The sequence below is a fragment of the Gorilla gorilla genome, chromosome 1 (assembly GCF_029281585.2).
Source record: "Gorilla gorilla gorilla isolate KB3781 chromosome 1, NHGRI_mGorGor1-v2.1_pri, whole genome shotgun sequence".
In the NCBI taxonomy this organism is placed as follows: domain Eukaryota; kingdom Metazoa; phylum Chordata; class Mammalia; order Primates; family Hominidae; genus Gorilla; species Gorilla gorilla.
The window spans coordinates 213,463,742-213,487,043 of record NC_073224.2 but is presented as its reverse complement, the minus strand read 5'-3'; the positions used below and the strand labels follow the sequence as shown (position 1 = coordinate 213,487,043).

General features: G+C 46.4%; 3 protein-coding genes across 14 annotated transcripts in view; 2 read left to right on the top strand and 1 right to left on the bottom strand.

Moving 5' to 3' along the window:
- Positions 1-18,049, top strand: part of DHDDS (dehydrodolichyl diphosphate synthase subunit) — a 39,355-nt gene extending 21,306 nt beyond the window's left edge. For 6 of the 12 annotated variants that reach the window (XM_031000591.3, XM_031000599.3, XM_055388797.2 and 3 more), the window contains 3 exons: positions 4,564-4,678; positions 6,811-6,918; positions 15,629-18,049. In XM_031000591.3, the coding sequence (XP_030856451.1) occupies positions 4,564-4,678; positions 6,811-6,918; positions 15,629-15,865 (460 nt within the window). In that variant the 3' untranslated portion in view covers positions 15,866-18,049. Of the gene's footprint in view, positions 1-4,563; positions 4,679-6,810; positions 6,919-15,625 lie in introns of all 12 variants that reach the window. The other 6 variants (XM_055388778.2, XM_031000596.3, XM_031000584.3 and 3 more) reach the window with 1 other exon arrangement.
- Positions 1,403-1,941, bottom strand: LOC101127166 (large ribosomal subunit protein uL22-like). The gene has a single exon (XM_055388852.2). The coding sequence runs from the start codon at positions 1,939-1,941 to the stop codon at positions 1,417-1,419; it is 525 nt and encodes a 174-aa protein (XP_055244827.1). The 3' UTR covers positions 1,403-1,416.
- Positions 18,050-18,673: 624 nt separating the features above from the next.
- HMGN2 (high mobility group nucleosomal binding domain 2) lies at positions 18,674-22,718 on the top strand. Its single transcript, XM_004025238.5, has 6 exons — positions 18,674-19,380; positions 20,230-20,274; positions 20,450-20,479; positions 20,830-20,880; positions 21,317-21,412; positions 21,858-22,718. The coding sequence occupies exons 1-6, from the start codon at positions 19,366-19,368 to the stop codon at positions 21,891-21,893; spliced, it is 273 nt and encodes a 90-aa protein (XP_004025287.1). The 5' UTR covers positions 18,674-19,365; the 3' UTR covers positions 21,894-22,718.
- The last annotated feature ends 584 nt before the right edge of the window (positions 22,719-23,302 follow it).

Sequence of the window (23,302 nt, the reverse complement as noted above, 5' to 3'; positions counted from 1 at the left end):
CTTCATATCATTATTTATAATGGCTGTAAAATATATCTTGTGTTAATTTCTTTAACCAGTCTTCTATTTGTTGGGTATATAGGCAGTTCAATATTTCATTATTACAAATAATGCCACAATTAAATCTTTGACTGAACTTGCCTGCATTTTTTATTGTTTCCTTAGGATCTGAGTTTGAAAGTGCTCATTTCACCTTATTCTTGCCAAGATTTTTAAAATATAAACTGTTCTGACCAGGTGCAGTGGCTCATACCTGTAATCCAGCACTTTAGGTGGCTGAGGCAGGTTGGATCGCTTGAGCTCATAAGTTCGAGACCAGCCTGGGCAAAATGGTAAAACCTCATCTCTCAAAGTACAAAAATTAGCTGAGTGTGGTGGCATGCACCTATAGTCACAGCTACTTGGGAGGCTGAGGTGGAAGGATGGCTTGAGCCCAGGAGGCTGAGGCTGCAGTGAGCCAAGATCACATCACTGCACTCCAGTCTGGGTAACAGCCAGATGCTGTCTCAAAAAATAAAACAAAAAAATAAACCTATTCTCATAGGTAAAAACTGATATTTTACCGTTATTTAATGTAAATCATTTCTGAAAAGTCTTCACGTAGACAGCTTTAACTCACCATTCCATTTAGTGATGGATTTTTGTTGGCCAAAGTCTACAGATGTTCCATTTTGATTTTGTCAGTTTCATCTTTCCACCCTAGAGTTAACCCCCTTTTTTTTGTTTTTGAGATGGAGTCTTGCTCTGTCGCCCAGGCTGGAGTGCAGTGGCGCAATCTCGGCTCACTACAAGCTCTGCCTCCTGGGTTCACGCCATTGTCCTGCCTCAGCCTCCCGAGTAGCTGGGACTACAGGCGCCCGCCACCACGCCCGGCTAATTTTTTGTATTTTTAGTAGAGACAGGGTTTCATCGTGTTAGCCAGGATGGTCTCGACCTCCTGACCTCATGATCTGCCCACCTCGGCCTCCCAAAATGCTGGGATTACAGGCGTGAGCCACCGCGCCTGGCCAACCCCTTTGTTTTTTTGAGACAGAGTCTGCTGTATCGCTCAGGCTGGAATGCACTGGCACAATGTCAGCTTTTTCCATTAAGAATTCTGCCCACTGCAGAATTCTTACTGCATACCTACTGCCTAAAGTAGGTAGAAGAAACTCTTTGCAGATAAATTGTAAACTCAGAGAGACTGAGTCTCTGAAGTCACACTGCAAGTTGGTGGGACTGAAAATAATTTTTTATTATTCTTTATATAGCACTTTATAGTTCCCAAAGTGCACTCAAATCTATTATTTCATTTGATTTGACCCTCATGATAACCTATAAGGTGGATAGGACAAATGGGCCCTGTTTTTTTTTTTCCCTTTTAATTACATTTATTTTAATGCTGAATTTACTGCTGTGCCATAAGTTTTTGTTTCTTCAGTTTCTTTGGGATATCATTTTCTTCTGGGCAACCTCCTCTTCTGGTTTAGGAACAATCTGTTCCTTTTCAGTAAGGATCACCTCAATGTGGCAGGGAGAGCTCATGGATGGGTTAATCCAACCATGAGCTCTGTAGGTCCGGCAGCACATCTTAGGTGCTTTGTTCACTTGGATATGCTCAATGACCAGAGAATCTACATTTAAACCCTTAAGTTCAGCATTACTCTCTGCATTTTTAAGCATGTGCAGCAAAAATTCAGCACTCTTTTTGGGCCACTGACCCTGTGTCCAGCCCCACTGCTTGGCCTGGGCACACCTGCCAGCTCCACCATTGTAACGTCGGAATGGTACGCACTGTTTCTGTAAAGTGACATCTTTCAGGTACTTCATGGCTTTTCGTATATGCATACCCTTGATGGCCTGGGCAATTTCACGAATGTTCTTAAAGTAAACACGAAGATTGGAACCTCTTGATTTGCATGATACCATGAGGTTCTCCAGGTTAAGTGAATAGTGAACCATTTTCACAGATTACCTCAGGCCGCTTAGGGAAAGAGCAAATGGGCCCATTTTAAAGATAAAAGAATGAGAAATTACATGGATTGTACAGAGTCTCACATAACTTGGAGAATTAAGACCATGCTGCCAAGACAAGACTGTCAGATTACCAGAGAAATCTGAACCAGAGCCCTTCTTATTGCTCAATTATAAGTGAATACTGTTTCCTCTGTGATGATGATATGGAAAAGAAAGCTCTCTCTGTGGTTTGCCTTAGAGGACTGAGAGAGATGAGCAACTTGGCTGGGTGCAGTGGCTCACACCTGTAATCCCAGCACTTTGGGAGGCCGAGGCAGGCAGATCACTTGAGCTCAGGAATTCAAGACCAGCCTGGCCAACATGGTGAAACCCCGTCTTTACTCAAAGTACAAAAATTAGCCGGGTGTGGTGGTGGCTGCCTGTAGTCCCAGCTACTTGGGAGGCTGAGGCAAGAGAATCACTTGAACCCGAGAGGTGGAGGTTGCGGGAGCCAAGATTGCGCCACTGCACTCCAGCCTGGGTGACAGAGCAACATTCCATCTCCAAAAAAAAAGATGAACAACTTGCCTAAAGACACACAACTAGTAAGTGTAGAGTCTGGTTTTGAACACTCAGCCCAGATCTTTCTGCTTTCCTGACCATGCGTCCAGAAACACGTTCCCACCAAGAAATTTTTGTCTTTTGGACCCTTTCCAAGATGTAACTCTAACTACCTGGACATTCTGAATTCTGCTTCTGGGTAGTTGGTAGGACAGGTAAACAGCATTCTTGGAGCCAACAGACACCAGCCATGCAAATACCCTCTTTCTGTGGACAGGATAGTTTTACTTAAGATAAATGCTTCCACTCACCAGTTTTCTTCAATTCTATCTCCTTTCTGACCATCTGTGTGCTTGGGAAAGTAGCTCTTATCAAACACAGGAGAACTGATCATATTGCTGTTTATTTAAAATCTGGTGTAATGTGGAATTTTTGCAATGTTTCAGGGTCCATATGACTTAAATAAGGTTTTAAAAATAAATTAGCTGAGCATGGTGTTGCACACCTGTGGTCCTAGCTACTTGGGAAGCTGAGGTAGGAGGATTGCTTGAGCATGGAAGGTGGAGGTTGCAGTGAGCTGAGATCACACCACTGCACTCCAGTCTGGGCAACAGAGGGAGACCCTGTCTGGAAAAAAAATAAAATATGTTTTGTGTTTTTTTTTATTTTGAGACGGAGCCTCGCTCTGTCACTCAGGCTGGAGTTCAGTGGCATAATCTGGGCTTACTGTAACCTCCACCTCCTGGGTTCAAGCGATTCTCCTGCTTCAGCCTCCCAAGTAGCTGGGACTACAGGCATGCGCCACCACACCCAGCTAATTTTTGTACTTTTGGTAAAGATGGGCGTTTCACCTTGTTGGCCAGGCTGGTCTCGAACTCCTGATCACAGGTGATCTGCCTGCCTCAGCCTCCCAAAGTACTGGGATTACAGGCATGAGTCACCACGCCTGGCCAAAAAAAGTTATTTATATAAATTCAAACAATAACAGAAGTACATAAAGTAAAAAGAAATAGTCTTTTCTTCCTTACTTCTTATCCAATCCACTGTTAATAGTATGATGTATCTTTTTAGACTTTGTTCTTTATGTATACTTATATGCACGTGTGAATGTTTGAATGTGTGTGTGTGTTTTATACTATATATTCTCTGAAACTTGCCTTTTACATTTAACATTAGATTTTGGACATCTTTCCAAATCGGTGCATTTAGATTTATCTTTATTTTTAGAATGCAGTTGCATAGTATTTCATCAAATACTGGGCCATAGGATGTATGTATGTATTTTAAAAAACAAGATGTTTTTATTAGCAAAAGACAACAGATATTTTTGTGGGTGCATCTGGTTTTAGGCCTGAGGCTAAATGACTTTCAGCAAATTATTCATCTTTGAGCCTCAGTTTCCTTATCTATAAAATGAGGATAGAAATACCTTATGTATCTGCTGAGCATGATGGCTCATGCCTGTAATCCCAGCACTTTCAGAGGCCGAGGTGGGCGGATCACGAGGTCAGGAGATCGAGCCCATCCTGGCTAACATGGTGAAACCCTGTCTCTACTAAAAATACAAAAAAAAAAAAAAAAAAAAAAAAACAAATTAGCCGGGTGTGGTGGCGGGCACCTGTAGTCCCAGCTACTCGGGAGGCTGAGGCAGAATGGCATGAACCTGGGAGGCAGAGTTTGCAGTGAGCCGAGATCGTGCCACTGCACTCCAGCCTGGGGAACAGTGTGAGACTCTATCTCAAATAAATAAATAAATAAATAAATAAATAAATAAATACCTTATGTATCAGAACATGTTGAAAAAGGCAAAAAAAAAAAGAGAAAAGAAAGAATTTTACATTGTATTCTCTAAAAAAAAAAGAAATACCTTATGTAGTTGTGAAGATTTAAATTCATTCATTAATTTAGCAAACATTTTTTGAGGGCCTTCTGTGTAGTATTGGCTAGTGTATTTGATGGTATTGTATAAACTGAGAAGCCTGTATATGGAAGTTCACCATGAGAATACTACAGAAAGAGAATACTACAGGATGTGTGCCTCTCTTTGTCTCTTCTTGCTCATCTTAGTGATATCTCTGAGTCTCTGCTTGATAAGTGCCTCTATACCAACCGCTCTCCTCATCCTGACATCTTGATACGGACTTCTGGAGAAGTGCGGCTGAGTGACTTCTTGCTATGGCAGGTAGGTCATTTCCAAGTACTATTATGTTTGTGTCATGGGGAAACCAACTGTATCCATATCCACAGAATGGATTAGAGTGGTCCATCCCCACTCCCAAACAGGCTGGGGCCAGAGTACTTCTGGGGAAAGCTAAAATCTGAAGAAGCATCTCTAGGCCGTGTCTGATAATATTTGATGTCCATTCCTCATCTGTCGCCGGCTTTGCAAATCCAACTGTAGTGAAAACTTCATTGTGCCCCTTTTCAAGGAATGGGACTTCTGTCTTGCATCCCTGAGCATAAGCTCTTGCCTTGGTAACCTGCCAGGGACCCTAGCCCCTCTGGGTTGGAAGCTTGCCTTACAGTTACTAGTCCCTCCCCTTCAGGATAAAGGGCCATTACCTATGCAAGCATGGTAAACAATATGCAAACACTCAAGTCTCTATCCCCTGTTAACTTGGTCCCTGGATAGCACATAACTAGGGGAAGTCCTTGTTCTGGGAGAGACTCCATTTGGAAGCAGCTCACATGATAAAGCTCCAGAAATTTTAATGGACCACAATCTTAAAAGTGAGCTAACGCAGGGCGTGGTGGCTCACGCCTGTAATCCTAGCACTTTGGGAGGCTGAGGCAGGCAGATCACTTGAGGTCAGGAGTTTGAGACCAGTCCAGCCAACATGGTGAACCCCTGTCTCTACTAAAAATACAAAAATTAGCCTGGCATGGTGGCAGGTGCCTGTAGTCCCAGCTACTTAGGTGGCTGAGGTGGGAGAATCACTTGAACCTAGGAGGCAGAGGTTGCAGTGAGGCGAGATCGTGCCACTGCACTCCAGCCTGGGCAACAGAGTGAGACTCTGTCTCAAAAAAAAAAAAAAAAAAGAAATAAGTACAATGTGCACCTATTGGTTTTGTGGCCCACCGTGCTGCTCAGATCACGTTTGGGAAGTTTACTGATGGGCTGAATTTTAAGAGACTACAGAGTCAGTTACTCAGTGTACAGATTAGTTACATTGACAAACTTGAGGACTTACTGGAAGAGGCCAAACTGGAAAGCAAGGAATCTCATGTCTTACAAAAAATGAGGAAAGGATAGTGGTCTGCAAAAGGGAAATAAGTGACAATGTATTCCCTTGGAAAAAAGTGTTGAGTTCCTTCTTTATGCTGGAAATATGGCAGTGACTGAGTCAGAAATGATCCCTACTGTCTTGAAACTTATAGCTTGCTAGCAAAGACAAACTCTGAACAAGTCATTACAACCTTGGGAACTGATAACAGGCAGCTCTAATCTAGCCTTGAAATACTTGAAAGAATGTCACTTTGAAGAAGAAACAAACTTGTTCCAGAAAAAATACCTGGGACCTTGGTAGAAGTTGTAGGGAAGGTGACATTGGTTTAGCATAAAAAGCCAAACAGGCTATCTGACAACTAGTTATCCCCCATGAGGTACTGAATTCCTCACCACTAGAGATATCAGGCAGTGGCTGTCAAGAGTGTTCCAAAGGGGATTCTTCATCAGTGATTATTATTAAAGTACACCTGGCTCTTTGCTATACATATGTTATCTCATTTAATCTAAACAGTACCCTGAAAATTAGGTATTCCTATTATCCAGTTTTACATTTGAGGAATCTCAGGCCCAGGTGAAATTACCCCTGCTCAAATAAATGGTAAATGGCTGGAGCCAAAATTCAAAGCCAGGCAGTCTGGCTCCAGAGCTCATGCTCTCAACCACTGTGCCCTGCTGCTGGTACTTAAAAATAACAATGGAAGCTACCATTTGTTCATTGCTGACCTTTATCAGACAGTATGTCTTCCAGATGCCCTCTAAGGGCCAAGAGCCAATAACATAATCCAGATGTTATTTCATAGTCTTAAAATTGGCTCTTAGAAAAATCCTGGTGGAAATGTTGATCTAGTCTCGTTTTAGTTCTGCTTTATCACAGGCAGATGATCTGGCTGCCTCAAGTGATGCCTCCCCCTACTAGTGAATGAATCAGGGCCAGCAGCAGCTGCAGCTACAGCTCAGGATGCCTGTAACATTGTCATCTCTGGGCTTCTGGGTCCTGCTTAGCCTGCTTTTTCCTTGGAGGACTGACCAGGGATGCGGCCCAGCAACATGTTACTAAATCATACTCTCTTCCCTACCTTTCCCAGACCTCTCACTCCTGCCTGGTGTTCCAACCCGTTCTGTGGCCAGAGTATACATTTTGGAACCTCTTTGAGGCCATCCTGCAGTTCCAGATGAACCATAGCGTGCTTCAGGTAAGAAAGAGTTCAGGGCTGGCCAGACGGGATGGGATGGAAGAAAAGATTAGCATTGATTGACAACCACCTTACTATATACCAGGCACTTCCTAATAAGATGATGATAATGATGATAGTAGCTACCACCTACTGAGTATCTACTACTTGTCAGGCACTGCGAACATTTTACATGCTGCGACTCATTTAATGTTCCCAAGAACCCAATGAGGGAAGTCTTATTAGCCCCTCCCTTATGTAAGTAAGCAAATAGAAATGATTTAGTTAAGGACACATAATCAGTAAGAGGTAGGAATAGGATTTGAGCTACAGGTCTTTTATCTTTTAAAGACTCAGGAGGAAAAGGCTTCTCAGAGAAACTGGCCATTATTCCTTTAAAGTATTACCCTAATAAAAGATCATAGCAGTAGGGATTAAGAACTAAATAGCATTGTCTTTCCATTGTGTAAAACTATGTTGTGTCAAGACTTGAAGTTTGACTTTCAGTTTTCATCACCAAATCTTGAAACAGGTTTTATTAGCAGTCACCTGTATATGATTAGGTCTCTTTATAATAATGGTAGTGGTAGCTAACATGAGGATCTACGAGGGCACTTAGGTGATTTCATGTAAGTTTTCTTATTTAACCTAACAACCCAGCAGTTTTGGTGTCTTCATTTTTCATATATGGAACCAGAGGGGCAGAGAGACTTAAGTAACTGTCCCAAGGAACCTGAATTTTATCTTTATTTATTTATTTATTTTGAGATGGGGTTTTGCTCTTGTTGCCCAGGCCAGAGTGCAGTGGTGCGATCTGGGCTCACTGCAACCTCCCCTTCCTGGGTTTGAACGATTCTCCTGTCTCAGCCTCCCAACTAGCTGGGATTACAGGCACACGCCACCATGCCTGGCTAATTTTTGTATTTTCAGTAGAGACAGTGTTTCACCATGTTGACCAGGCTGGTCTTGAACTCCTGACCTCAGGTGATCCGCCCACCTTGGCCTCCCAAAGTGCTGGGATTACAGGCGTGAGGAGCCTGAATTTTAAAATCAAAGCTGGTGCTGCTTCTTCAGTCTGGAGAGATAATGCCAGGAGGAAATAATGATGTGAGTCAGGGATTCTTAATCTCCTTGGTATTGGGGTCCCTTTGAATAATCTAATGAAAGCCACAGACCATCTCCCTAGAAAAATCGCAGATCACTCAAATGTGGAATTTTGCATAGAATTGTAAACTTATCATGGAAACACATAGAATACTTTTTTTTTTTGAGACGGAGTTTCGCTCTTGCGGCCCAGGCTGGAGTGCAATGGTGCAATCTCGGCTCACCGAAACCTCCACCTCCCGGGTTCAAGTGATTCTCCTGCCTCACCCTCCCAAGTAGCTGGGATTACAGGCATGCGCCACCAATCCCAACTAATTTTGTATTTTTAGTAGAGATGGGGTTTCTCCATGTTGGTCAGGCTGGTCTTGAACTCTTTACCTCAGGTGATCTGCCCGCCTTGGCTTCCCAAAGTGATGGGATTACAGGCATGAGCCACCAAGCCCGGCCACACATAGAATACTTTAAGGGGGTTCACGTAACTGCTGAAATCTGCCCCTGAATCCCAAGTCCATAACTCCTGCTATAAGTAAATCAAATCACAAAGACTTGATCATGTATTTAATTACTTAGTCTCAGAATATGAGGAAATTGAAAGAAGTTTAGAATTAGTGAAAAGAAAAACAGCAAAGGCACAATTATCCACTGTCAGTGGGGAATGAATATCAGATTTTTCCATATGACCAAAGCTCCCTCTAAAAACTAAAACTTTACCCTTTTATGATGGAAAAATTTCTAAAATGTATCTTGTACATAATTCATTGAAATCTATATACCAGGCACTTGCTAATAATGATGATGATTAGGATAATCACATGCTATTTTTTGTGTTTTTTTTTTTTTAGAAACAGGGTCTCACTCTGTTGCCCAGGCTGGAGTGCAGTTGTGCAACTTTGGCTTACTTCAGCCTCCCGAGTAGCTAGGACTATGGGCACACACCACCATGCCTGGCTGATTTTTGTATTTTTTGTAGAGATAAGTCCTCACTATGTTGCCCAGGCTGGTCTTGAACTCTTAAGCTCAAGTGATCCTCCTGCTTCAGCCTCCCCAAGTGCTAGGATTATAGACATGAGCCACCATGCCTGGCTGTCATATTCTAATGATTATGATAATAGTAATTATCATCTTTAAACACTTCATTGTACAACAATATCCTTGAGGGGTAGGGCTGTTTGCTCTAAGTTAGATGGTCCCAGAATACCTGGGTTTGAGGTTTCATGTATATTTTTCTGTGTCCTCCCTCTTTCATTTCCTACTGCTGTCAACAGTTAATTTTGACAGTATCTCTCCTCTTCCGTAGTATTTACTGTTTTAAATCAGCTATAGACAAGGAAACCAGTTAGTCAAGCTTGTTGGAATTATGTATATAAAATGAGAGTGAACTGGCTCTGCATGAAGCCCAAAGGAGCTTGGTGCATGAGTTTTTGTGTTTTTATCTCTAATTGGGCTGCTTAGAAGTCTTTTATAGTAATTTCACGTTTCTCAGATACTTTGCATATGGTTGTCAGAGGAGTTAACTCAAGTTTCATTCATTCCATAAGTATTTATTGAGTAGTATGAATCAGGCACTGTATTAGGCACAGGAGAGTCAATAGGTAGCCAGAGGGACAAGATCTCTACCTTTGTGGAACTTGTATTCTTGAGGAGACAGAAATAAACAAGTAAACAAATATATAAGTTCCGATTGTAATAAGGCAGTGAAGAATACAGAGTGATGTGCTAGAAAGTAATGAAGAGAATGCAAAGAGACTGAGGTTAAAGTTTGGGTCTTGGAAGAACAAAAAAGAGGTCAATGTGCCAAGGGAGAAGGGCATGAAATGAGGCTAGAGTCAGACCTTGGCTCATATAGAGCCTTGTAGGTCATGGTAACAAAGCTGAAGGACTTTAATCAGGGGATGACGGGATCTGAGTTGCATTTTGTAAAAATCATTCAGAATTTTCAAGGGGCTGGAGTTAAAGCCAAGAGACAGAACTCCTGCAGTAGTCCAGGTGAGAGAGGATGCGCCTCAAGGTAGGGTGGTGGCAGTAGGGAAGGGGAGGAGTGAAGACGGGATAAAAACAAATGTTGAAATAGAAACAAGTGAAACTAACTATATCAAGGTGATAACATAACTCCCCAGAGAAAGGAATTAATTCAGCTTACCTGAACACAGTTCTCTGCTATTCATCTTTAGTGGAATTTCTTCTCAGGATAATACAAACTGCAACACAAAATTAAACATTACTTAAGAGGTTTATTGTTAGTGGCAATGTTGATAATGTAATTATGAAACTCTTGTTTCTTTTTTTTTGAAATGGAGTTTCACTCTTGTTGCCCAGGCTGGAGTGCAATGGCGTGATCTCGGCTCACTGCAACCTCCGCCTCCCAGGTTCAAGCGATTCTCCTGCCTCAGCCTCCCAAATGGCTGGGATTACAGGCATGTGCCACTACATCCGGCTAATTTTATATTTTTAGTAGAGATGGGGTTTCTCCATGTTGGTCAGGCTGGTCTCAAACCCCTGACCTCAGGTGATCTGCCCACCTCAGCCTCCCAAAGTGCTGGGATTACAGGCGTGAACCACCGCGCCCGGCCTGAAACTCTTGTTTCTTGTAGGCTAAAACAAATAAGCACAAATAATAATGTTATTAGGAACCAAGACACTTAGGTTGTGGCCATAGCAATTGGTTGTATAGTTCTGCTGTTTCCTGGGATGGGGTGGAAGGTGTTTGAGGTCAACTATTAAGTGTTCCATTTTTACCTATGGATCATATTTGCAAATTTTTTTTTTTTTTTTTTTTTTGAGACGGAATCTCACTCTGTCGCTGGAGAACAGTGGCATGATCTCGGCTCACTGCAACCTCTGCCTCCCGAATTCAAGCAATTCTCCTGCCTCAGCCTCCCATGTAGCTGGGACTACAGGCACGTGCCACCACGCTCAACTAATTTTTGTATTTTTAGTAGAGACAGGGTTTCACCATGTTGGCCAGGCTGGTCTCAAAATCCTGACCTCAGGTGATCCACCCGCCTTGGCCTCCAAAAATGCTAGGATTACAGGCATGAGCCGCTGTGCCCGGCCTATATTTGCACACTTTTATTGAGTTCTTACCACATGTCAGGCATCCTTTCAGTAAATTCTATGAACTGCTTTAAGGCAGATACTATTATTATTGCCTCTGTTTTTAGAGCAAGGAATCCAAAGTTATAATAGAGATACTGATTATCTTGAAGCCTTCTCCAGCAGGAGCCCTTGGAGGTCCTGGCCAGGCTTTCTCTACCCCAGAAGCTTCAAAGCTCTGTTTCTAGAAATCATACCACTTTGGCAGATGCACTAAGGGGAGAATCCAGACTAACAGCATCCTCACCAGTTTGTTCTCAGACCAGAGAGGTCTTTCCAGGCTTTTCTCATGTCTCCCTTTTACAGACCCTGTATCATGGCCAAACTGGACTCTTCCCAGTTACCTGTTCCATGCCCTCCAGTTTCCTACCTGTATGTCTGTGCTCTTGCCCCATCACCCAAATTCCCATTTTAAAATCTGAGCTGCTCTGTCTCTAGGCCCTGCCCAATGTGTCCCTATTCTCTGCAGGAAGCCAGGGCAAGGGGCTAGGCTCTGGACCTAGAGTAGCTTACTGGGAGGAAGGCAGCGGGTGGATCGTAAGGGAAGCAGGGACTTGGCTACAAGTTGTGGGGAGCCAGACCTTGGTATCTGAATGGACCATGACAGTCTCCAGGTGGTCACCTAGCCAGTCTTAAAGGCTGGCAAAGGGAGATCTTGACTATGATGCAGTAGGACTTGTCAGCAAAGAGGCAGGGACAAATAGAGAATCAGGCCAGGGAGGGGGTGTGCGGCAGTGCAGAGCAGCTGATCCTCAATCACAAGTTGCATGGATGGTAGGTCCTTGAGAGGTCATTGATGGAGATGAGTAAAAAGTGTTCACCTCATCTCCAAGGATGATATTAGAGAGGGAAAAGACACATCTTCCCACGAAGCTTCCTGTAGTACATTTGTCACAATTTAAACAGGCTGGATTGAACATTATATTTCTTCTGCTCTTCAGGTTGTCACTATCTTCTCCTCAGGATAAAAGCTTGAGTTATGTATGTATGCATATATGTATGCATGTGGAAATGGGGTCTCGCCATGTTGCTCAGGCTGATCTTGAGCACCTGGGCTCAAGCGAGCCTCCCACCTTAGCCTAAAAGCTTGAGTTAATGTCTCAGACATTCATGACTTTGAATATTGGCACTGCCTACATAGCTATATGACTGTACAGTTACTTAACCCCTCAGAGTATCATTTTCCTCACCTGTAAAATGAGAGAAGTAGCGTTTACAGTAATACCTACCTTGCAGGTTTGTGATAGGGATTCAGTAAGCTAACACATGTCAAGTGCTGAGTGCAGTGGCTGGAACAGAGTTCATTTTCCAAGAATGGTGGCCAATATTGTTCCCCACATGTGTGTCTCTTGGCCTCTCCTCAGACTCCTGTCTCTGGAAAAGCACCCTGCACATCCTGTCCCCAGTACAACTCCCCAGGCAAGGAGACTCTGAGGGTGCTTCAGAACATCATGTTTCTGGTAGGAGGTGTCCTTCTCTGCCTGAGAGCAGCCCTCAGAAATGCATTCCTCATGCTGCTGACCTGGGCTGGCTGGTTGCAGCTTGGGGAAGGACTTTTCATTGGCTAATATTTTGAAGCCAAGGACCTGCAGCCTCTCTCCAGGTGCCAACAGAGTGGTAGAGGACTTTTAGATTTAAGTACTGGAGGGACTAGTACATCTTGTTCTCTGATTCTACCAAGGAGAGAATAAGAGCAGAGAGGGATAATGCCCAGGAGGAATTTAGATTCATAGGTTAGAACCACATTTCTCAAAGTGAGCTTCTTGGAGCCCTTGCACCAAGATTGGATAAGGTCTGTACAAAAAGTCTCTAAGGAAAGAATTAACGCCCTCACTTACCCTGATTGGTCATTATACAAGGATAGTAGACAAATGGTCAGGGAGAGAAAAGTTGACCTCTAGGACTTCTGTTAGCTTGGATTTCCCAAGGATAAGTACTTGAGAAGAACTGGAAACACCTCTGAGATTGAAAGGGTAGATTCAGACCATGTGGAAGCTGGATAGACAGGTATCCAGATACAGGCCACCAGCTTTTCCACCCCTAGAAAGTAGAGCTTATACATAGGCACAAGATACACTTCACATTGTCCTCTCAAGAAGTTACCTTAGTGGAGAAGCCAAGGGAACTTCAGCCATCTCAGCCTCGCTGTCATTTTCTGTAAAATGACGAGCAGACACCCTCCCAACTCTGCTATCTGAACAATGAACTGCTAATTCCTGGCAGACAGGGGCCAGGCTCTGCCTGGGCTACAGCCCCCATTGCTGGCATGCACTCTGATGCCATCTGGAAGAAGCTTGCACCTCATGAAGTGGCTTTAGCTAGCTCCATATTTCCTCCCTCTGTTGCTGAGCGTCCCCCATCCTTTCTGTTCTGCCAGAAACTTAGACTACTTACCCCAGTCCACAAGTGGCGGTGATAGAACAGCTAACAGTTAATAGCCAAGCAGTAGGCTGAAAATTCATTATCTCATTTTTCCTCAAACAACCCAGTGAGGTGGGTACTCTTATCCCAGTTTTGCAGAGTAAGAGATAGCCTTAGAGAGGTGAGGGAGGCCTTAGGAACTTCTCAAACCCCAGTGCTCCAGGTGGACTTACTCTAGCCTTAACAGGCTCTTCGGTTCCATGCATCTTTGCTCATTACTCCCACTGCCGGAATATTCTCCCTGCCCCCCACACACCTCACCTCTGTTTGAATCCTCCTCATTGGTTAAAGGGCCAGCTCAAATTCTGTCTGTCCATGAAGGTCACTGCTCCGTGATGTTCATCGGCCACACTTGCTTTCTCCTCTGAACTGCATGACCCTTACCACATCCTATTTTGCATCGTGGCACTCTGTGTGCATGGCTGTATAATCAGCCTGTAAGCACCTGGGTTGCTGGGATCGTGTCCTGCGCATCTCCATATCCTCAAAAAAATCCTGTATGTAGCACTCAGGGAGCCTCCTGACCAAGGCCTGGAAGAAGCCCTTTCAGCAAGATGGAGAGCTCTAGCGGCAACTGTTCAAGCCCGAAGTCTTCATAGCTCCACATGTAATTCATTGTAATAGCAGAAGAGAAGTATTCTTGAATGCCTGGGATTATTCAGGAGCCGGGGGGGACAGTCCAGAATTCTCATTTGTCATCCTTATTCATGCAGTAAACCTTTATTGCTGAGAGACAGCAAATCAGTTCCCTGCTCCATGTCTGTCTCCAGCAGAAAGTACCTCCCTCACAGCTCCATTGTGAGGGTCAAGCGAGGCAACAGATGAAGTGGTTGTGCACATGTAAGATATTCTTTAAACCATGAAGACAGAGCAGTCAAGGTGCTTACAGGCTGATTAGGACAAAAACATGTACACAAGTTTACCGTAATACAAGGTAGAATGTGGGAAGGGTCATCAGGGTATAGGATACCATAGGAAAATAGAGTTTCTCACACATGGAATAGGTTTGGCAGGAGGAGCTCTAGTGCAAAGGCTTTGCAGGTCAGTTAGACTGGCAGGAACAGAGAGGATCAGTGAGGCACAGGAAAGCCTTGGTTCTGCTCCAAAGGGATTTTCCGCTCTTCTGTATCAGGAGCATCCTCACTGCTCTCCTGGGATCACGTGGTCAGTCAGTTGAGTGTTTCACATGTACAGGGCACCCCAAGTGCTGGAGAGGAAAAAGCCCAGTCTCTGCCCTCTAGTACTTGGGATGATAACTGCTGCCAGGGAGTATGATCACCACCTGGTGTCAGAGCTGGTTCCAAGAGGCTTGGAGGCTCTCAAACTTCCAAGGGCTTATTTTCTAACAGAAAGAGTGGACTGTGAACACTAACACTTATTCTACTATGCAGAATGCAATAAGTGGCTTAAGAGAGTTGAACCTGCTTCTCAGAATGTTCATAGGAGGGTCATTTGCTGGAAGGATCAGGCTGGTCTTCATACAGGAGGCAAGTCTGGAGCTCTGAAAAATAGCCTAGGGAGTTGGGAGGATGGTACCCTCAGAGGAAAACCTGGGGAGATCAAAGGAAGTGACCCAAGGGACATGTCCCCGACAAGAATAGGACCTTTCTTGCGGTGGAGAATAGACAATAACAACTTGTAAAATTGCTGTTTCTGTCTAAGAGCCTGCTAATATCCTAGAGAGGATTTTGCATATGTTATCTCTAATCCTTAAAACCACTCTTCAAGGTAGGCACAACCCCCACTTTACAGATGAAGAAATGAGGTTAGGACAGGATTTGCCCAAAGCCACAAAGCCAGTTGATGGGGGAATCAGAAGTCAGACCCACATTTGCTTGGTTCCCTTCCAAGTGCATGAGAAAAACTTTAAGAAGTACAGACGCTTCCACACAAAACAAACCGAGATGGACCCAGAACTGCCACTGCCCTGCCTGTACAGCATGAGCACCTCCCACTGCATACCTACTCCCAAGCCTTTTCAAATCTGGTACCTACTTTCCACTGTTCCACTTCACTTGGCCCACCCTGTGCCCCACCCCCTGCCTCCTCCATCCCAGTTTCACCCACTCCTAAAAATGATCTCCCCACCCCAATCCCCACTTTTCTCTAGCAGAAGGCCCGAGACATGTATGCAGAGGAGCGGAAGAGGCAGCAGCTGGAGAGGGACCAGGCTACAGTGACAGAGCAGCTGCTGCGAGAGGGGCTCCAAGCCAGTGGGGACGCCCAGCTCCGAAGGACACGCTTGCACAAACTCTCGGCCAGACGGGAAGAGCGAGTCCAAGGCTTCCTGCAGGCCTTGGAACTCAAGCGAGCTGACTGGCTGGCCCGTCTGGGCACTGCATCAGCCTGAGTGAGGCTGGCCACCTGCCACTTTGCCCTGCCCTCTGCCTCCAGGGCTCCACTCCCCTTCCTTTTCTTGGTGAAAGGCACCTCCTTTCCTGATAATGAATCGTGTTCCCTTTGCTTGGCTGGGGAGCCCCCCAGGCCAGGTTTGCTGGCCATAGATACCTTTGGGCTGCCTGGGACAGGCTCCTGAGGAGGATTGAGGGTGAAAGTCTCCCACGAGTACACTAAACCTAGGTCTGGTCACCAATAGGGTTTGGAGAGCAAAGGGCCACAACTCATCAGCTGCCTGTCTCTTAGATGCACTTTCTTTTTCCACCAGCACATCCTTCAACACACAGAATTTCAGGGAAGAGCTCTCCCCAAAACCCTAGCTCTTTACCCTTCCATTTTAGCCTTCCACCCAGCTTCCACAAAAGATTTGGCTCTACGTTGGATCTGCTAGTAAATAACTAATAGGCAGCCAGTTATTTGGGTAAGGAAAAAAGGGGTGGGAGAGACAGAAAATTTGCCCATCTGCTGCTCCTCCCCCTTGGCTCTCCACCTGGGATTTGCTATTGAATCTCTACCCTCTCCCACCACGCAGTACTGATTGCTCACTGAAAGACTCAGCGCCCCCAATGGTGCGTGGAAGCCAGGCGGGCGATTACAATCCAATTACCTATTGTCGACTCAGCCCACACAAGCTTTTCTCCTCCTCTTGCAGGGCATGGGGCCAGGCTCCACTCCCAAGTGAGACTGGCCCCCTCCATGGTTCAGGGTAACAGAAGGGCCTGTAGGCCCTGGTGAATCGAATCCAGCACAGGCCTTCTCCTCGGTAACACAACAGGACCGAGCAGAACCAAACACTTCTTCCAACTGACTCTGCTCCCTGCCCTCACCATCTCAAACTCTGATTCCCACTCCACTCTTCGAGGTTTCTCTCAGCTTTTTGACCTGGCTCCCTAAGTAGGCCCCTAGATGACTTATTCTTGGCATGGCAAAGCTTGTTCTAGGTCCTCTGCTTGTGAGGGTCAAAGCTGTGTCCTTTCCCTTACCTCCCTCTGCCAGGACTTGCTGCAGAGCTGCTGAGAGGATTAGTGCCTTTGAAGAGCTGTCTGCCTGAGCAACTCTATTTCAGGTGCCCCACACCGGCAAGTACCAGCCAGCAACACCAACCAAATGCTACTCTCTTTAGTAAAGTCCATTTTACTTTTTCTTTTCTTTTTTTTTTTTTTTGAGACAGCATCTCACCCTGTCCTGGCTGGTCTCGAACTCCTGACCTCAGGTGATCCGCCGGCCTCACCCTCCCAAAGTGCTGGGATTACAGGCATGAGCCACCATGCCAGACTTCCCATTTTACTTTCTGCAAGCTGTTTCCCTAGCAGCTCCCTCTAGGGGAGAGGTGAAATCTTGCAAGCTGTAGCAAGAGCACACAGGAAACCCCTAACTTTCCTATACCCCACCCCCCTCTTCCCCTTTCTGTCCCGGGATACCTGGCGGCCAGAGACTTCTTGGCTATTGTCCATGCTCCCAGAATCAAGCATAAATGCCAGACACGGCGATTGAGAAGCCAATCAATGAACCCTTTGGTAAAGTCCCCATCCACACCTGGCACTCCCCTCTACCAATCCCTGGCACAGGGTTCCTGGAGAGCAGGTGCTGTACATTTTACAGCTTTACAATGGGGCTGTTGACAGCCATAATTAGGGAGGCATGAATTATGCGGCTATAATGCAGAGCCCTACAATTAAGGCGGGAATGAGGGGCTGGAGGCAGCAAACGGAATCTGCCCTATGAGCGTGGCTGTTGAGTCCTGTCTCCTGGGTCTGACTTTCCGTAATATGATTGGGGTACAGTAGAGGTGATTAATGGGGCTGGCATCTCTCTTTGGCCTGAGGTTCTGTATTCTGGGAAAGGTACACAGGGTGGAGTAGGGAGAAGCTGCCCCAGGAGGCGATGTAGTGGTGGAAAGAAGAGGCAGAGAGGTCGTCGTCGTCGCCCAGCAGCAAGGGCTGCAAAATAGTAGAACTCGTGGTTGCTTTGGACAGGTATGATTTGTGCAAGCCAGGTTCAACCCTTGCCTCAAGAAATCAGATGGGACCAATTTAGTGTCCTTCCACCTGTGAGCCAAGCCCCCATTTGAGGACATCTATCGTATTCTTGTGTTCTGGGTCTCAAATAGAATTTTTAAAGATTCTTAGATGTAAAACTTGTTTGCTAACTGCAACGGAAGAACACCTTCTTTTGCTGCTGCAATTGCCTACCCTCCCTCAGGTGCAGTTGGCTAGCTCCAAGACCCTGGCTTTGGACTAGGGGGCACCGGAAGAGCCCTTTTGCCATCACACCACCTGTTCCTCTACTTGTTTCCTAATCCCCGGGCGCTTTCCTCCACCCTCCTTTTCCTCGCGCAAGTGAAAGGCAGCCAGCTTGACAGTGTGGAAGGAGGTATTTCGCCAGCTGCGGCTGCAGTGCCCAGGCTTGGTGGCCGCGTCGGGTTGGGGCAGCTGGGCAAAATGTCTCCGAGAGGGGTAGAGTGTAGGGGGAAGGGAGTGGTAGTAGACCTCGACGGCCGCTCTCCACCGTACTGTGGCGGGGTCTGGAGGTTTGGGAATACAGGGACCTTAAGGGAGCCACCCGACAGGAGCTGGGGGTGGGGGCTTCGATAGCATTTGGGGAGGCGGCTGCGCAACGGGTGCTGAAAGGACAGCTCCTACCTGACCCACGGCACCCAAAAGGCACCTCTGCGTGGAAAGTCTCCCCCTGAAACCCCTAGCCCACCTCGAGTGGGACCGTCTTTCAAGTGAGGTGCACGAAAGGCTTTCCCGAAGTGGCAGCTCGGAAGGATGCACGTCCGGCTGCGCCAAGCTGGTTTCCCCGCCTTTTTCCCACTTCGGCGTCAGCCTGGGCCCTGGGAACTGCAGCCTGTGCCTCCAGCCGCGCGCTTCCTCCTGCTTCCAGAGGAGCAGGGCAGTGCAGCCAGGCCTCGCAAACCCCTCTTCTGGGGCCCCCAGCCAGCGGGAGCAGGAAGGAAAGCCGCTGAGATGCGCCGTGAGTGTCGCACGGCTTGGAGAAGTGGGTTGCTGGGTTGCATAAGGTGGAAGGAACTTGCTAGTTTGCAAAAGACAGCTCTTGGCGGGAGCCGGAACCCGGAGACCGCCGACTCGCGCACCCCTCCTCATTTACTGCCTTCGACGCGCGCCTCCCCAACTGCGCCCCCACCCCCTCGGCGCGCCGCCGTCTCCGCGCACTACCCCCCCCCCCACACACACACCCCTCCTCACTCCCTCCAGAGGAGGTGAGTTTAAACCCCGCCCACGTGACCCCAGCTGGGCCAATGAACGGCGGCGGGAGGTGAAATCCGGTTCTAACCGGTCCGGGGCTCCCAGCGCTATAAAAACTTTATAAACCCCCCGGAGCCCGAGCAGTGTGAAGAAGAGGCGAGACGACCCCCGGACCGACCAAAGCCCGCACGCCGCTGCATCCCGCGTCTAGCACCTACGTCCCGCTGCCGTCGCCGCCGCCACCATGCCCAAGAGAAAGGTACGTGGCGCGAGGGCCCCAGGCGCCGGGCCGCCACCGCCGCCGCCGCCTCCCTGGTGCAGGGAGCGAGAATCGGCGCCGAGCAGGAGCCAGCGCAGCCTCCCCGCGCGGGGGCTGGAGGCGGTGTCGGGCAGCTCAGGGCTAACCCTGAGCGGCTCGGCTGCCCGCGGGCACCAGAGGCCATATTGGAGGAGCGGCGGCCGCGGCGGGAGGAGCCATGTTGGCGGCTGTTTATCCCGCTCTTCTCGGGCTCGCCGCCCCCGCCCCGTGCCCCCTCCCCCATCGCCAGGGCCCCTTCCCTCCCCTCCCTGCGGGCGGGCAATTCAAACCCGAAAGGGCGGGAAGGCGGCGCTCGGGGTTGGCGGGCGGGGGAAAGCGCTGCCGCCAAAAAACCGCCGCCGTGAGGGGGCGGGGCTTGTGCGGTATGGCCCCGCCCCCTCGCCCACGTTCCCCGCGCACGAGACGCGCGCTGCCACCGCCTACGAGCTCCCCAGGCTGCGCGCGCGCCTCCGTCTCCCGCCCTCGACGGCTGCCATAGCAACGGCGCTGGGCTCCGCCTCCGGAGGGGGTTTGTTTGCGCCATCTGCAGCTGTTGCTCCTGCCTGGCGCGGTGGTGCGGGCTCCGCTGCCCTCCCCGGCTGCGCTCGTGTTCAGCCCTCGCTTCTCGGGGTCGGCGAGCCGGGGCTCCTGCGCGCGCTTCGTTCTTATACGAACGTCGGGCTCACTCTTTTATGTCCTAGAAAAGTTGTGTGGACGACTGCTTTAATTTTCATTGTTAGCACTCTAAAGTTTGAGAAGTAATTAAGAACCACCTCAAAGTCTGCAGTTTTTTGTTCTTGTTTCTTATAGGCTGAAGGGGATGCTAAGGGAGATAAAGCCAAGGTGAAGGACGAAGTAAGTCATTCTCTCTTCAAGGGTCAAAGCCTTGGACTAGCAGAGGCCACTGGACTCGGTGATTAACCGTAACCTGTGTCCTGAATTTACACTCCTATAATCTAGAGCAAATTGATACCAAACTTTCAAAGCGACTTACCTGTCCTATTTCTAACTTTCTCGTTGTCTTTAATAGCCACAGAGAAGATCCGCGAGGTTGTCTGCTGTAAGTGTATGCTTTTGAATTTTCGTATTTGTCCCTGAAACTAAAAAACAGCAAAAAACAATTCCCTTTGCTTCCATGAATTATGGTTAGTGCCTGGTTTTGAATCATTGCCTCTACTTGGGACTCTTGCCCCTTTGGGTTTTGCTGGTTCTGAAATTCTGATGCCTGTAGCCAAAGTGGGACATTTGAGTGGGCTTCTGGAAATCCAACATTCTAGAAGAAAGCCAACCACAAAAACTTTGAGGAGGAGGAGAAACTTCTCTACCCTTGGTACTTTTGGTTGGTTGTGGGTGGTTTTCTTCAGTCCGTTGCACTGATGTTCACTTTTCCTCTCTTCCTGCCAAAAAAAGAAACCTGCTCCTCCAAAGCCAGAGCCCAAGCCTAAAAAGGCCCCTGCAAAGGTAAGTGCTAATATTGGAACTGATCATTTTCACAGAATGAGGACTGTCCTTAGTGCCTTAACTTAATTAGCATAATGGTGCCTCCATTAATGGAGGTTATAAACTGTGTGGATAGCTTGACTCGTCCCTGTCATTCATAACGTTGGTTTCCTGATCAAGAATTCTGTTGTTAGTTTATAGGAAAATCTGCATTTAAATATTAAATACCCCAGGGTTTAAACTGATTTATTCTTCTGTTACTTAGGAAATTTTAAGTACTAAAGATTATAGCAAATTACAGATAATTTAGCCTAGTTTTGATCAGTTGTTCTTGTCAAATGGGTGAGGGTTTGTGTTTTATCTTGAGTAAACAATCCTACCTTGTGCAGAACTTTGCAGACCATACCTTGGTAATATGAAATGGGGAGAAACAGTTCTATTTTTTCCCCTTTTTCAGAAGGGAGAGAAGGTACCCAAAGGGAAAAAGGGAAAAGCTGATGCTGGCAAGGAGGGGAATAACCCTGCAGAAAATGGAGATGCCAAAACAGACCAGGTATAACTGCTGTTTCACCCTTTGTTAGATTTGTTCATTCAGTTAGTTGCTGATATCAAAAATTTAATTGCCCTTTTCCTGTATCACTCCAAATGTACCATTTGGTCCAGTCTGCTTGTGGCTTTCCTGTTAACTTAAATCCTGGATTCTTGAAATCTCTACTGTCAGCTGAAGGGCATTGTGTTTTATACTACATGAAGTTTTCAAGCTAGGAGTAACCTCAGGTCTCTTATTCTGGTGTTCTTCCTACCTCAATTTTACAGTAAGGCCCAGAGGAGAGGTGACTTAGCAAAGTTACCTAGTAAGTCATTCTCAGAAGAAATACTGAGTCTCAGTACCTGAAACCTGAACTTTGGCCTGGGAGCAAAGTGATGCTGTAGGTGGAATGTGAACAAAGATAGTTTTGAAATCTACGCATTGCATTAATTTGTCTGTTTTCTTTTAGGCACAGAAAGCTGAAGGTGCTGGAGATGCCAAGTGAAGTGTGTGCATTTTTGATAACTGTGTACTTCTGGTGACTGTACAGTTTGAAATACTATTTTTTATCAAGTTTTATAAAAATGCAGAATTTTGTTTTACTTTTTTTTTTTTTTTTTAAAGCTATGTTGTTAGCACACAGAACACTTCATTGTTGTTTTTGGGGGAAGGGGCATATGTCACTAATAGAATGTCTCCAAAGCTGGATTGATGTGGAGAAAACACCTTTCCCTTCTAGTTTTGAGAGACTTCCTCTTGGCTCCCAGGAGGAGGGATTCCCTGACTTTGACACACATGGCCACCTTGGCACAAAAGCCTTGTGGTATAGAAAAACAAATTTGTTTTTATGTCCTATTCTCCCTTTCCATCTTTCAGCATAGACTTAACTCCCTTAAGCCCAGACATCTGTTGGGACCTGACCCCTAGTCATTGGTTACCAGTGTGTCAGGCAATCTGGACTTTCCAGTGATGCCACTGAGATGGCACCTGTCAAAAGAGCAGTTGTTCCATTTCTAGATTGTGGATCTTCAGATAAATTCTGCCATTTTCATTTCACTTCCTGAAAGTCAGGGTCGGCTTGTGAAAAGTTGTTAAACAACATGCTAAATGTGAAATGTCAACCCTCACTCTAAACTTTCCCTGTTCAGAGCATCAGATGAAGACTTCATTGGGTTTTATAGTGGCTTTCTGATTTTTGGTAGTCCATTGAAGAAGGGAGTTTGAAAGTTGTTGTATACTGTTAACGATTGTCTGCCCATGTCCTGCCTGAAATACCATGATTGTTTATGGAAAGTATCTTTAATAAAGCTGGATACAGTTTGGCTTGGAATGCTGCCTCTGATCTTTTCCCACAAGTGGAGTAACCTGGTTTATCCAAGTCTCTTGGAACAGGGTACGTTCTGCTTTGAGGTACTCCATGTACAGTCTAATGATGATCTTTCAGTGATTTATAGTCAGTTTCCAAAACACACAGTGCTAGGTGCAGTTAGGAAGGATTCCAGGAGTAGACTTAGCTGATGGTGAAAGGCTGGGAGTATGGAGTGATTTCTGTACTTGGTTATGCAGCATTCCCTGCAGTGTTTGTTTTTTGCATGACTCCGAATACATGAAGTGTATTAAATGCAGATTTTTGGTAGATCTGAGGTTTTGGCTGGGTAGCTGACAGGAGCCTCTCTACTTCCATCTGCATTTGCAACTTCTATAAAATTAGCAAATTAATAGACTCATGTCAGAGAGTGTCCTGTGAATGTGTACACAGTTGTCCATTTGTAAGGTAGATGACACTTTGCTCCTAAGTAGACCTGCAAACAAAGACAGAATGGGGTCTTTCCTGATTCCTTTAGTTTGGAGATGCAGAGAACCCCACGTTTCTCTAAGTGAAATGGCAAGAAGTTATTTGTTAGAATATGGAAC

Coding starts and splice junctions, on each gene's coding strand:
- LOC101127166 (XM_055388852.2), bottom strand. CDS start 1,941: ATGGTTCACTATTCACTTAACCTGGAGAACCTCATGGTATCATGCAAA.
- HMGN2 (XM_004025238.5), top strand. Junction 20,275..20,449: donor AAGCCAAGGTGAAGGACGAA/GTAAGTCATTCT, acceptor TGTCTTTAATAG/CCACAGAGAAGATCCGCGAG. Junction 20,480..20,829: donor GATCCGCGAGGTTGTCTGCT/GTAAGTGTATGC, acceptor TGCCAAAAAAAG/AAACCTGCTCCTCCAAAGCC.